General features: G+C 37.4%; 2 protein-coding genes across 8 annotated transcripts in view; both read left to right on the top strand.

Moving 5' to 3' along the window:
• SESTD1 (SEC14 and spectrin domain containing 1) overlaps positions 1-3951 on the top strand; it is a 51686-nt gene extending 47735 nt beyond the window's left edge. The window contains 2 exon segments of the mRNA XM_085227695.1: positions 680-801; positions 3205-3951. Coding sequence (XP_085083821.1) covers positions 680-801; positions 3205-3334 — 252 coding nt within the window. The 3' untranslated portion in view covers positions 3335-3951.
• Positions 3952-12269: 8318 nt separating this feature from the next.
• Positions 12270-14322, top strand: part of CCDC141 (coiled-coil domain containing 141) — a 57582-nt gene continuing 55529 nt past the window's right edge. The window contains exon 1 of one of the 7 annotated variants that reach the window (XR_014884321.1): positions 12270-12331. The gene's annotated coding sequence lies outside the window, so the exon portion shown is untranslated. The remainder of the gene's footprint in view (positions 12332-14322) is intronic. The other 6 variants (XM_085227874.1, XM_010713547.3, XM_010713550.4 and 3 more) reach the window with 6 other exon arrangements.

Consider the following 14322-nt stretch of genomic DNA (forward strand, 5'->3'; position numbering starts at 1 on the left):
AAACTTAGAGTTGATTGTCTTAGCCCATATTACAAGTGTTCTTTTGTTACTGCAGTACTGAATTGCTATATTTTTAGGCAACTTTAAGTAAAAGTGCATAGCTAAAAATATTCTGTTGCTCAAAAGCACAATTCTACTAGCACTGTTGTGGCCTGTTAATGAGACCAAGAGGAAATTATGCTGTTAATTAGGGAAAAAAAAAAAAGTCAGGGAGATGTAGATGAAAATAAGTACAAATGTTGGGTTCCGATACAGTCTAGAAATACTTGTATTTAAATTTATAATTTCACTGGAGCTCTCTGCCAGGTATGGATTTTTGTTTTGAAGTTGTTTTTAATAGACCCTTTATAATTCATGTAATTGTATTTCATGCTTAATGATGCAGGTTATATTTATGCATTTTAAATTTGTTGTTGAAATATTGTCCAGCAAGATTTTTTCATTCTTAGCAATGATGAGAATAGTAGTACCCTGCATTATCTTCTCATTCTGTGTTAGCTTAATTGCTGTATTTTTCTGGAATTCTATGAATATTTTGAACTCATTTAAATGTGGTAGTGAAGATGCTGAAAGAACATTCACTCTGAGATTTAATGGCACTTTAGCACTTGAAATATGTATAAAAGTATATGCTATTGCTTGTCTACCTTATTTTACGTTTGTTTCTCATTTTTAACAGATTTTGCAAGAATGTCCTGAGCAGCCTGAAGCTTTTAATGAAATGGACCAATTTGATGAAATTGAAGCAGTTGGGAAATCGCTGTTGGACAGATTAACAGTGCCTGTAGTTTATCCTGATGGGTATGCAAAATGTTATTGTAATGCCTTTTTAATATCCTTTTTAAAATGTTTCATAATGGTCTCATAGGCAGAAGAATCCTGAGTGCTTATTTCTGAAATTACAAAGGTAATGCACTAATTGTCATAATTTTTTCCATCTTTTCTCAGAAAATAGGCATGTCCAATTTCAATGTTTCCAAAGACAACGTGCCTAATTTTTCCAATTAGTAACTTTTTCTCACCCTGTAACTTAAATATATGCTGTCATTACACCAGTGGAGTATTTAAAGTCACATAAGAGTGACCAGATCCTGTGTCCCCTTGGAGGGGGGGAAAAAAAAAAAGTCATTTGAATTATAGCATTTTATGACAGATTTATTCAAACTTTTAGCCATCTAAAATCTTAAGCCAATACATTGAAGATAAACTTACATTTGATTATTCATCTACTAAAACTCTACTTCCCTCATAAACTATTAATGCCAATTTAAAATCAGTGGCCTTGTCAGGCTACAAAACTAAATTGAGTATGGAATTTGAGCCACTATAAAAACCACTTTCTATATTCAGTACAAGTGTAGTTGTCCACTGTGGCACAGAACTTTGTGGTTAATTTTTTCTATCTGAGTATAAGCTAGCTAGAACTGATCTCTGGGTGTGCACGGACCACTCGGTAATGAATGAGGTCTGAAATCCTGGAGAGAAAATATATATACATATATACATATATATATATATATATATACACAAAAATATATATATATATATTTTTTTTTTTGAATGCTTTGAGATGATGTCAGGTTGGTTAACTGAAGTTAATCTGAAAAATGGTTAGAAGAAGCTGTCACGGAAATTAATATTCTGTCATTTCTAAAAGATCACTTACCTTATGCAGTATAATTTTATTTGCTGAGAAGTACTACCCATGAAGGTGTATCAGGAGATGAACAAGTAGTGATTTTAATGTCTTTCTATTAAGGTATTTGAAAATAGTGGAAGACTACAACTTTGAGAAAAAGCAAAAACTGTTACGTTTTAAGTATTTTTGGTATAAATTCTGTATAGCGGATTTTACATCCGTAATGACCCGGTAAATAGAATTTATTCTTAAAACTTGTGTAATTTGCAGAGACTGTTAAAGGAAAAACAAACACTACCATTTCTTATCTTTTTTTTTGAGCTTGACTCACCTTTTAGTGCCTGGAAAATCTCCCATGAGAGAAGGCACTGGACTTCAAGTTTTCAGTCCTAATAGAATGCTTCTATAATTTTATGTACATACATCCCTATGTTTTAGGCTGACTGAGTCCTGAGTGTTATTTTTGGCCTCTGGCATTTTAGCTGTGTTCCTCTTGTCCCCCTTTTCAAAAGTGGAATCTTAACTGTCTTAAATCCTGAGATAACCTATTAACCCTCCCTAGTCCTTCTATTTTTAAAGCACTTAGCAAAAAAAAAAAAAAAAAAAACCTGCAGATGGTTCCATCATTCATATAAATAGTTTAAAAAATGCCAAGATCAGCATAATTTCTTAAATGTTTGCAAGCATGCTTCTTTAATCTTCATCAACCTCTTTATCACTTCAGACTTTGGTCGATATCTTCCTTGAAAACCCAGGTCAGTGTTTCCTGTCCTGCTTATGGCTTCTAGTCTTCATCAGGCAAAATGTCTGCCAGTATTTGTGGTCTCAGTTGCAGCTGTTCAATCTGCTCCCTTTCTAGATATCTCTGGTCAAACTAATCTACTTCTATATGAAATAAATTTTCCGCCTGCTTTTGCCCAGACCGGACTCCATCCCAAGTCCTCTGTCCTACCATTGTTTCCAAACTTCAACCTCTCTGCATGATAATTAGATTTGATATCTACTCTTTTTGTGAAAGATTTATTGTGTTCGAATCCTGTTTTTGCTGACAACTTGGTTAGTAGTTTCCCTAACAATTCAGATGTCTTTTGTTATATTTGAATGGGAAGAAATCAGCTTTAACAGCCGTGCGTTCTTTTCAGTTTGAGAGAGAGATGACATAATTTGACTGTCAGCATCTGGCTGACTTTGTATACAGAGCCCTTCAACAAGACAGCAATTGAATAACTTCGGTCAGGATTCATTCAGGCTCATTTTCTTGACTGTCACAATATTCGAACCCCAAGACTGGATTAGGGACGACCAGAAAATGGAAATGGAAAAAATAGTGTTTGGTAATCTCTCATTGAGCATACAGAACAGTGCCCTGCTGTGGAAAGAATCTCTTGGGTATGAGAGAGTAATTTGCTATTTATAATGATACTATCAAGATTGGTTGTCCACAAAGCTTTAAACTTCAATAGAAAAGTGTCTATTTTTCTTAGGCTGTTTTTTCTAGATTGTTATTCATGTGTATACTCATGTATTTTTTTACTTGTCACTGATAGCTTTTTTGTCTTTTGTAGTTCTGAGCAGTACTTTGGGAGCCCGAGTGATATGGCTTCTGCAGCAGAACACATTAGAGAGAAGATGAAGCTAGTTAGCTTGAAAAAGCAGCAGCTGAGACAACCAGAAGCCACTACCCCAGAGAGCTAATACTGACCCTTGTCTATCAATTCATAATAGGACTTCAGTTTGTAATCCAGCATGTTGTTTGCATATTACAGAATTTGGCATAATATATTAAAATGCATTTCACAGCCATTGTCTCATCTTTTTTTCAAAGTAGATGTTCTCAGCATCTTAACACAGTACATCTATCAAGCCATAATTATTTAACACGCTATGAAACCATAGATTCCAAGTATCTTATGAAAAAAGAATTGTAAACTTTGCACTGAAATTTGCTGTAAAGCTTTACCTGACCTGTCAGCTGCTACTTAGCTTAACAGCTGATGCAAGCTTTGAATGGTGCTAATGAGTTAGGAGTTCCATATTATAAAATTGTAGTTCTTTGCTTCTCCCCATGCCCAGGTGATGTAGTAACTTTAGACTGCAGGTAAAATGCCTGTAGTGTAGACAGTGGTGACCCTATAATTTTAATTTGAAATACTTTAAAATAAAAAAGTCATTTTTATTGTGCCAGTATGCAACCAGCCATCAAATCTTTGATATATCAGATTCATTAAACAGATGTTTTCCTATTTGTATTGATAATGTATTAAAAGCTGTTTGTGCTTAATAAAAACCATCTTTTTGAAATCTAATATAAAGTTGTTTTGGCCTGTATTCTCAGATGTTATTTGTTTTATATATTTTATGATAAATGATAAATATACCATAAGAGTGATGTTTCTTACTACATCTGCATCATTTCTCTTACGAGTTTAACACACTGTGGCTATAAGGTGAACTACTCTAAATTGTTACGTGAGAATGAGAGACTATGCCACCTTTTTTTCTGATAGAGGAACTCGTGCAAAGGTAAGACAGTCTGTGCATAAATCCATGTTACATTAATAATTGTTTCTTCCCAGGTAGGGCTAGTAGACCTCTTTTGTGCTTTTTTTTTTTTTTTGTTGTCTTTCTTTTTGAAAGGGGAATCTTGAATAATACGGACTTCTACTTGATAGAAGTAACTTTGAGATTAGATTTTCATCTAATGAGAAATGTAAATTTCTCATAATGTAAAACCATGAATGTAATAGTGAAATTTATTAAGGGGAAGACCTTTCAGTACCTGAAGGGAGCCTACAAGAAAGCTGGGGAGAGACTTTTTATAAAGGAATGTAGCAACAGGATGAGAGGAGATGGCTTTAAACAGGAAGAGGGTAGATTTAGACTAGACATTAGGAAGAAATTCTTTACTGTGAGGGTGGTGAGTCACTGAGACATATTGCCCAGTGAGGTTGTGAATGCTTTGAGCAACCTGGTCTAGAGGGAGATGTCCCTGCCGGGGGTTGGAACTAGATGATCTTAAAGGTCCCTTCCAACCCAAACCGTTCTATGATACTTTAAGATAATTGGAATGGAAAAAAAATAATCAGTTGTGTGCATAATTTAGTGAACTTCTTACTCTTCAGGACTTAATCTGCATAAATTCAATACTTTATTTACTGGAAAGCGTTGTGATATCTGACTGTGCTAGAGTATTTTATGTGAAACAAACAACTGAAGATTTAAGTATTTTGTATTATCTCACTATATGTTTCTCACAGTGAAGATGATTCCTGCAGGCTTTGTTATTACTTAGTGGGTTTTCTTGATGCAGCTGTCATTCAAATATTTTGTTTACTTTTTTTGTCTCAGGTTTCCCGTAATTTCTCCACAGGAAATTGATGTGTCAAAGCAAATTTTCCATTAAAGAAAAAAAGTCAATATTAGTGATTTGTCTGAGAAAGTGATAAAGATAATTTTTTTCCTCTCTTGGGCTATTTTGGCAGGGGAAATCCAATTATTTTTTTTGACACATTAATGCAGTGCTACAGTATTACATTAGTACTAGTTCAAAAATCAACCGAAGTTTCACAGACCATACTTGTAAAGAGACTTTTTCAATTTGGTATTTTAAAATTGGATATGGTTGTTCAATTCCACTTGAGAAAGTTGTTGACAATATAACTAATATTTGGATAACTTGATTTTTGAAACATCCAAAGCAAGAGGAGTCTGTGTATATTTAATATAAAATGCAAGCAGAATTTTACGTGAAATCTATAGTTATTAATAAGCACTGCATCTCCAATTCTGTATTGCTTGTTTGTAATACACATCTAGTTATAGTCGTTAACATCCTGTAGTATAAATTCCTGTTGATGAGTACATGCTACAAACAGTAAGATTTTGTGGGTTTTTTATTCTCAGTAACATATGCAAAAGCAGAGCAATATCAGGGGGTTCTGACTTGTTCACGTAATGGCTGTGTGCATGACTTAGAACCCGTGACCCTAATAGCTCTGATGTTAAATGTGGCTCCAAGTATGAAGTCCAGTCTTGAGGTCGTTCTTATCTGTCATCAGGCATTCCTAGCCTGGTGGTTCTGACTTTCATTCTGTTGTCTCCAATACAATACCTTGGGCTATGCCAGATTTGCTTCTCTCTCTCTGCACTCTTCCCCTTCCTTTCTGGAATTCCATACCTCTTTGGAAATCAGGGTTGTAAAGAGCTATTTACCAGCACTTTGTGATTTTTCCAATTGGTCACGTATCCGGAGAAATAGCAGTGGTTTCCTAGGTTGGTTGCATGGATCTGCTGGATTTCTGAATCCTTTTTATGAACTACAAGGCTTCCTTAAGGAATGGAATAAATACTATCTCTTAAGAATACTGCAAAATGTAACAGATGTCTGTTCTTGTCTTAGCCAATACACCATCTACACTTGGACTCACTACTGATACTTGAACTCAGGAGCTAAAGTGCAAAGGAAACAGGGATAAAAGAAAAGGTTTGGTGATTCTCAACTTCAAAGGCTGTCTCTTGTACCTTTTGAGACTCTTGCAACAATAAAATGGGGGTCAGTTGAGTTCGAGATATTTTTCATTTGGAGGAAGAAGCACTTTTTTTTTCTTTGCAGAGTTTTACTGTCTTTGGAAATACAGGTAAAAATAAATAAGCAGGCAAAATGATTTTGATTTCCAACTTCTCATGGATGTCCTTGTACAGATCTCAGTCGTGGTAATCAGAACCATTTCTCTGTGATGAAGGGTGTTTTGGAACCTGAAGGGGAATTGTTAAAGGAACCTGTGAGAACATCTGACTCTGTTGTATGAGAGGACAATTCAACTAGTCATCGAAGTCAGATGCTGGTGGGACTGTAGTAATAATAATAAAATATAAATTCTAGTTATGCTGGAATGTGTACAGGGTATATTAAAATGTGTTTAGTATACGTAATGAATTAATGATAAGCCTGAGCCCAAAATAGCTATGAAAACTAAGGCAAGGGGTTTCTTTTTTCATCTTAGATGTGACATCAGTTTGCATGAGTCTCAATTACAGCAAATATTATGAGAATATAGTACAGTGAGAATTTTGAGTCACAATTCAAAATCCTTCTGAATGCAGAGGAGAAATACACTTTATTTACATTTTAATTGTGCTGAGGAAATAAGTGGAAAATATAAGGAAGCAAAGTTAACGGCCCCTTTTATTACTTTTTTAATAGTTAGAAAACTTAAGCTAACTAATTTTCCAGATACTGACGATAATTCTAGTTTATCTGGTTTGCGTTGCATGATTTACCATCTCATTTTGGGGGCTTTATTTGCGTTCATTGCTCATTTTCCATGGGAGAGTTGCAGATGCTGGGCAAGCGGCAGCACATTCCTGCTGTCATTGCTGACTCTCCTGGCATGTGTGGATTGCTGGTGATCTCTGTGTCTTGCAGGGTTGGAAGGTGCAGAGTTCCAGTGGATTGCAAAGCTCCAGTAAGACGCTTCTCTAAAATACAATGCCAGGACTCTCTGGTGCTTTTTTTTTTTTTTTTTTTTTAAGCAACAGTCAAGTGATAAGCGTCTCTTAATATTCTATGGTCAAGGGTTTTTTGTCTGCCATAAAAGAGTAGTTTTCATGGTGTCTTGTGCATTTTCACAAACACAGGGCAAGGTTACTTGATATTTATTAGGATCGTGTGGTGATATGGGCCTGGCTTTCAGGGACTTGGGAACAAGCCATATTCTAAACTGGTACTAAGTGCAAACTGTTCTCTTTCTGAACACTTACGCTGCTCTGCATGCCTCTATGAGACGATAGCTGCAAGCTAGTCTCAGAAGGATAAAGATTGTACCATGTATTTAACACATCTGACTGCTACTCCACTTATCTGTAGTGGTGATGTGAATGTGATGCCCCACTGTCTGCTTTGTATCATTCACTGCTTCTCAAAGCATGGCCTTCCTTCTCTCCAAGACAAATCTATACAAAGAAATGCAGTAAGGTACTCTGCTGTAACCAAGGTTTTATTAATGCTTTGCATCAAAATGGCATCAAAAGGCTGTGGTGAGCCATGTGCTCAATAAGCATTGTAAGGTTTTTGTTTCTACTCATCATACATGGCCAATTTGTTAGGTTGCAGCTATTTGTAGGCATTTCATAATGCATTACCTCTCGTGAAGATGCCAGGCCTTTTGCTCAGGCAGGTGAGAGAAACATGAATTACAAGGGGTTCAATTGGTATCACTAGCTGTGACCCTTTCTCCAGCTATTGGTTACTGGGACTTATGTGCCCCAGTAGATGTGTCCATACATCTGCCACTGAACTGTCTTCTTGCAAGTGATCCAGTGAGCATTTTAAAAGGTTCATGGTTCCCAAGCAGAACATGATGAAATGGCTGCTGCTGTCAGTGCTGAGTGTGTGTGTGGGTGCCTGTGCTGGGAGGGGGTGACAGCTGCATCCCTGCTTCATAGCCTGGTGGAAGTGAACCTTATAATGGTCAGGAGTGGGATGTTATAGTCATGGAAATCTTACACATAGACACAGGATATAAAAAGTACAGCTCAAATCATGTTCATCTTAGGATGCTTAGGTAATGGTTTTTTTTCCCCCCTCACATGCAGCAGTGAGATCTGAAGAGCAGTACTCAGCAAGAAGAAAGGAGGAGAAAACCAAGGAGGTGTGGTGAAACCAGTTGGTGAATTGAAGAGTTTAACTTGCAGTGAAAATATTTATGTGAATCATATGGTGTCAAACAGGTGGGCTGTAAGGAAGTTTGGGAAGATTGAGCTCATTCTCTGAATACAGTTAATCAAATCTCCTGCCAACAGAAGAAATGTTAGCATAGTGAGAAAGAGTAACTCAGAGAAAGGGATTTAATTACAGAGTATTTTCTAAATGTCAGATCACATGTAGAAAAATCTGTGCAGCTTATGAGGTAGTTATGTGTGCTATTTTTGTGCCTAGAACACAGCAAGTCAGATTCTAAAATGCAGTTCCTGCAGATTCTGCTGCATCAACAAGGTGCATTATCTATCTGCCTTTCAAAAAGATTTCCATGTAACAAAGGGATGGTGGAGAAATTTTCAAAAGTTTGAAGCAATGTGATTGTATAAGGGCTGCTCCAAAAGTACTGCCTTCAATTTCATTTTTTTGACCCATAATGTCAGAGGCACGTGTTGGTGATATGGCAGTAGAGGTTGGATCTTCCTATGAATGTTCCATTACATTGTGTAGTATGTGACAGATGGCAGCAAAGGGACAGTCTGACCAAATGGCATCTGACATGGAAGTACCTATGAAGCAAAGGTATCACTGAATTCCTCCATACAGAGGAAAGCGGCATGCACTGACATTCATTAACACTTGCTAAAGGTTTACAGAGACCAAACAGTGGATGTAAGCATAGTGGGGTGGTGGGTTCCAGCAGTGGTAACAAACAGTGTATCACCTCCGATGGTGCAGATTTTAGTCTTATTCTTTACTGGTGAAAATGCGTAGGTAATAGTGGTGACTGTTGAAGAATAATGTTTTGTAGATGAGAGTTTGCTCTATCAAGGAGCATTATTGTGTTCTTTCCATGTGTAGTTTCCATGGAAACTACAACAGGAGGCATTACTTTTGGAGCATCCTGAGTACCTTGGGCACAGTATTGTAGCTACGTGCTCTGTATGAAGAGCCTGAAGAAATTGTCACACATGAATGTGGGGCCGAGGTAGGCTTTTGTGTCCTGGGGTGGAGGGGAGACTCCAGAGAATGCATATCCTCTAGTGTGTGCCTTTTTCCCTGCAATCAACAGCCAGATTCAGCAAGGACACACTGGCACCATAGTTTCTGTTTCTTCTTCCCTACTATGTCTCTGTATGAAATGGAGGTTTCTGATGGTAATATAGTACTGGGTACTGAACTGTGGAAAAATGAAACCTCTGGTTTGACAGGATGGGCTGCCATGCCTTTGAAAGTAATTCCTTTAGGGCTTTGAGCTGAGACATCTCTTCACAGCTGTGTCTTTCTATAAGAACCCTCCTCAAGCTTTCATTCCCCTATGCTGTTTCATGGCAGATCTAGGCAAGGCAAGCCAGCTAGCTCCTTTTAACCTCTGCTTTTTCCTGTTAGTTTCTCCCTTAGCAGGAAACAACCTCAGGCTGTCATCCCCACTCGCATGGCAGAGGTCAGGAGGAGACGGCATTTCAGGAGCTAATCCTATGGAACAGTGGCCAACTCTCAAAAGAAACTGTATGTCTTTCTAGTGGAAGATATGGAAACCACTCTAAGACATGGGAACGGTGACGTTGTCCAAAGGTTCAGACACTATCACCAGATGGCACTCTGTTTCCCAGGCCCAGACCCTCTGGTAGACCATAGCAGTAAAAATGAGTTCCAGAATCACACACAGTTTTGATTTTTTTTACTTTTTTTTTCCCCTCAAAGATGTCTAGCAGAGTAGGCATGCACTCATTCAAAAAGTTCTCACGGTAGGATGACTTCTGCTCCCTACTCTGGTATGTGCGCTGGCCTGGAATGAGGGTTGGACTGCCCACTCCTGCTAATATATGGCAATGGGTGTTTTTGCTGTGGATGGCTCACAGTGGTTGAGTGTACTAGTCCATCTGAAATTCCACTGAAAGAGTGTGAAAGGGTGGGAGGAGAAGGGTTTTTAATATAGGTAATGCTTAAATTCTGAAATGAAATGTGCTGTCTTTTGTAGATCCCGAAGGGTTGTGGATCAGCAGGGAACAATGATAGCCTGTTCTCCTCTGCCATAGTCATGCCTCGGCTCCATCGGGTGTCAGCAGCGAGCCCATATCTGTTTAACAACCCAGCTCCAGTCAAAAGTAAGCGAAGGGGTAGGGAGGAGATCTCAGCGCTTCCAACTTGTTTACCTCGCTTAAGTAGGTCACACAGTTCTCACTTTCGTGAGAGGGCCAAGTGGGACCAGTTGTGTGTTTGTTGTGCCATGGGCTGGAATGAGAGGTACGTGATCAGAATGTACAGAGGAATGCTCAGCAGTGTGAACCTTCAAGTAGCAGAGTTGCATGAGATGGAATTATCTCTTTAAAACAAAACAAAGTACTGCTATTTATAACTCCACTGATAAATGACTTAAAAAAAATAATAATAAATCTAAAGCCTCATGGTTCTTTAATGCTTGAAATCCAACTATGCTGTTGAATTTAACTTCTGGATAAACCATTCCTTTGTCTAAGGTGATGTGATATTGGTAACATGCTTTTTTTTTGTTCTAAACTTTGCTTCCATTTAAATCAACTCTTCCAAACAATAGAAACAATATGGCTTGAATGTTTTTGAATGGTTAGCATGATTATTATGTTTAATTATTGTCTTGTTAAAGAAATGGCTCGCTCTGATCTTCTTGGTGTCTTAACCCCTTCATAAGTAGTCAGTAGGCAGAACAGATGTTTAAATGATGATTCCAAGAACACAATTACACTTATGATGTCTTTTTGAGCAGTCTGTGATTTTTAACAAATGTTTTTATTGAATGAGTTTAATACAGACATCAATATTTGTGTATATAAACACTGTAAAACATACAGAAATAGTGTTTTAGTACAGCCGAGTTGTAAATATAAACAACAATGGGGCAGAATTGTTATCGTGATCTACCTTAGTAGGACAACTCATAGCTGCTTTCACACTAGACTTATGTTTTAACTTACATCTTCCTTTTTCACAGGGAGAAAACAACCTGCCTCGCATCTATATTTGGTGCAGTGTGTGTACTGCACTATATTAACACACTGCATCAGGAAGGAATTTCAAATGCTCTCACGGAATTTACTAACAAAAGTCCTGCTGGATTTGCCTACATGCATTCGTGAGGGAACACACTAATCTTGTTTAATAAACTATTCTCTTTCCGCTGCTGCTCTTGGAGCCTGAACAACAGATCAGTGAGCTATCTGATCTTTGTTCTCCTGATCGAGTCGAATATACCTCAAAATGCAGCCCACAAAATGTACAATGGTAGGGGCCAGCAAAAGGCTGCAACCATAGGCTTTTGGAGAATTGATGTCTTTGTGCCTTGTTCTGGTGGGGCTGTAGAGGGAAGTAGTGCTTATGTGCCTTTTGTAGGAGCCGCACTAAACCCACTGATTTGGAGAGGTGCTTCCTTCCCTTATTTCTTTTCCTTGCTGCATACACCTCTCAGGCATGAAGTAAAGGAAGAAGACCCTGTTACGTGTACAAACCAGTTAAAGGATCTCATAATCCAAGGCTTGAGGGAGTGAACTTTTCTAAAGGCATTTTGGCAACTCCAAGGCTCTAGAGATGCAATTTGTCTCCAGGAAAGAATGGTCACTTTGCTTTGCACATGGGTCAAACTATGAGTAGGGATTCCTTTCCCACACATGCAAAAAGGCTGCTAAGACTCACTCTATGATAAAAATGAAATGAGTTTTATCGTATTAATCTTTCCAATTCTTTCTATAAGCAGTTGTTACAGGTAATACCTGACGTTATTTACACTACAGACTTCTTTTTCCCCCCATGTATTCTTGAGATCTTTTTATTAGTCCTGTTGTTCAGTTTCACTGTTATTTGTGGACAGCTGGTGGATGTTTCAGTTTGTTGTCATTCTTGTCTTTGAAGGCACAGCAGTAGCAAATGGAAAATATTTCTCTCTTCTAATACAGATAAACTGCCTGATTTTGGCTTCAAGAAGGATTTTTATTTGTTTGCGTTGGAGAAACAGACAGCAGGTAAATATACAAGACTGAGAAAGGCATGCTTGTTAAATTTGGTTTCCCTGGGCACAGCTGAAGTGCACTGTAATGCACTGTCAAATTTCTCAATGTTTTCTCTTACAACTGTGCTATGTATCCTTTCAGATTCCTTGTTACGTTTTCTCTGTGTTATACACTAATCCCATGTCTCTATCTTGCATGCATAGCTTGAGCCAAATCTATAAAATGTCTATGCATTTATTAGATATTTTGAATAATTTGTCTCTGCCAAATTTGATTATGATCTGCTTCTTGAGAGATATTCATCCATGACTTCCAGCTGTCATTACTACAAAATAGGCTTCCTTATTTAACCTGAGTGAAAAAAGGCTCTTGACTACTCTGAGACAAGGGAACGGCCCAACTTGTGCCACCAAAATACACTGTTCAAGTGTGCTTATCTGAAAACAAAACTTGATGACACACTTTAATACTGAAATTGGCTTGAAGTTCTTCTTATGAAGCTTGTTAGAGGTTAGGATGTTTTTTCCCAATCAGTTTTTCCAATATGCATGTTCTAGTTTTTCTTAATCCTGCTCATAGTGTGTAAAACCCAAAGTTTCTTTCTTACGGATTTTTTTTTTTTTTTTTAAAGTCTGGAGTAATAGGGATTTTTATACAAGGGACCTACCTTCTATTCAGTCCAAAGCAGAAGTCTCTATTCAGTTTTAGCTGTTAAGACTTCTTCATGACTTCCAATTTTTTTTGTGTGGCTATCAAATTTTATACTTTTTTTTTTATGCCACATCTTGAACATGAATACTCTCATGAGTATCTATATAATGCTTCTTTCAGTGGCAGAGATTCTCTAGCCTCTTATAAATGTTACAAGTTTGGGAAACTTAATTTTATTTCTTCCTTTCAAGGCAGATTGCGGGTTCCTAGTTCTGTTCTGACACAAAGATGTGAAAATTGTTCTGATTTGCCAAGCCCATTTAGTTCAGCACAAACCACTACAATGCAGTTCTGGATACCCAGATCCAAATTCATGGTTTGAAGATAAAGTTCAGATTAAGACTATAATCTTCCATTAATTGGAGGGGGGAATCAATGAACAAGCAAATAAAAACAAACAGATCTTGACATATAAGTTCAAATTCCCTGCAATTACCCTATATTTCTTCCAGTTCAAAATACCTTGTAATTTTTTTTCCGGACCTTAGTGTGTGTTCTAGCCTGCGATTAGCAAATCTAATTTAGTAAAAAATGTCTGAGTGCCATACACTTCTAAGCAAATGAAGCAAGCAGGTGCTTAGAGGGGAATTATACATTCAGTTTATTGGGTGGACTTGTGTTGCCTGAGTGACCTGCCAATCCAAACACTGATGTTGCTTTCTCAGCTGTTCTGTGGAAGGAAACCTAACAGCTGCTGCCTTATACTGTAGGCTGCTTGTGGCATGCTCCATGCTCCTGGCATAAGATTTAATATGCTAAACCAACACTGTGATTTAAATGTGCTTGTTAGTTTACCTTCACTAACTAAAAAGCTTAAGTGGAGTGCAACCTTTAAAAATTATTTAAGAGGTGTTCCTTACTCTGATTAAGAACAAAAATAAAGACTGCAGAACCAATATTCAGATGAAGCAAAGATGAATTACTTTAACCTCAGGGAAAAAAAAAAAAATACTTCTTAGGAATTCACACAGAGCTCTGACTTTCTTTTTTTGTTATGGTACATTTAAATATTTTGGATTAAAATTCCGCTGTCTGTTTTGGTTCAGCATCTGACTTATGTACACATGTTCATCCTGTTTAAGTGCTCTGGCTCAGTGGAATACCAGCAAACAATTAAAAAAAAATTTACTTGTAGGATGCAAACATTTAGACTGTACAGTTGCATGTTTTGAAACTTCAGAACAGCAGTTTGATCTCTATAGCCTTGGTATTAAAATGGTTTCTAGCTGTTTTAATATAGGAAACTTTTTCCTTTGGTTATCCGGAGTGATGATGTTCATGGAAGCAAGCTT

The sequence above is a fragment of the Meleagris gallopavo genome, chromosome 7 (assembly GCF_905368555.1).
Source record: "Meleagris gallopavo chromosome 7, MGAL_WU_HG_1.1, whole genome shotgun sequence".
NCBI classification, from domain to species: domain Eukaryota; kingdom Metazoa; phylum Chordata; class Aves; order Galliformes; family Phasianidae; genus Meleagris; species Meleagris gallopavo.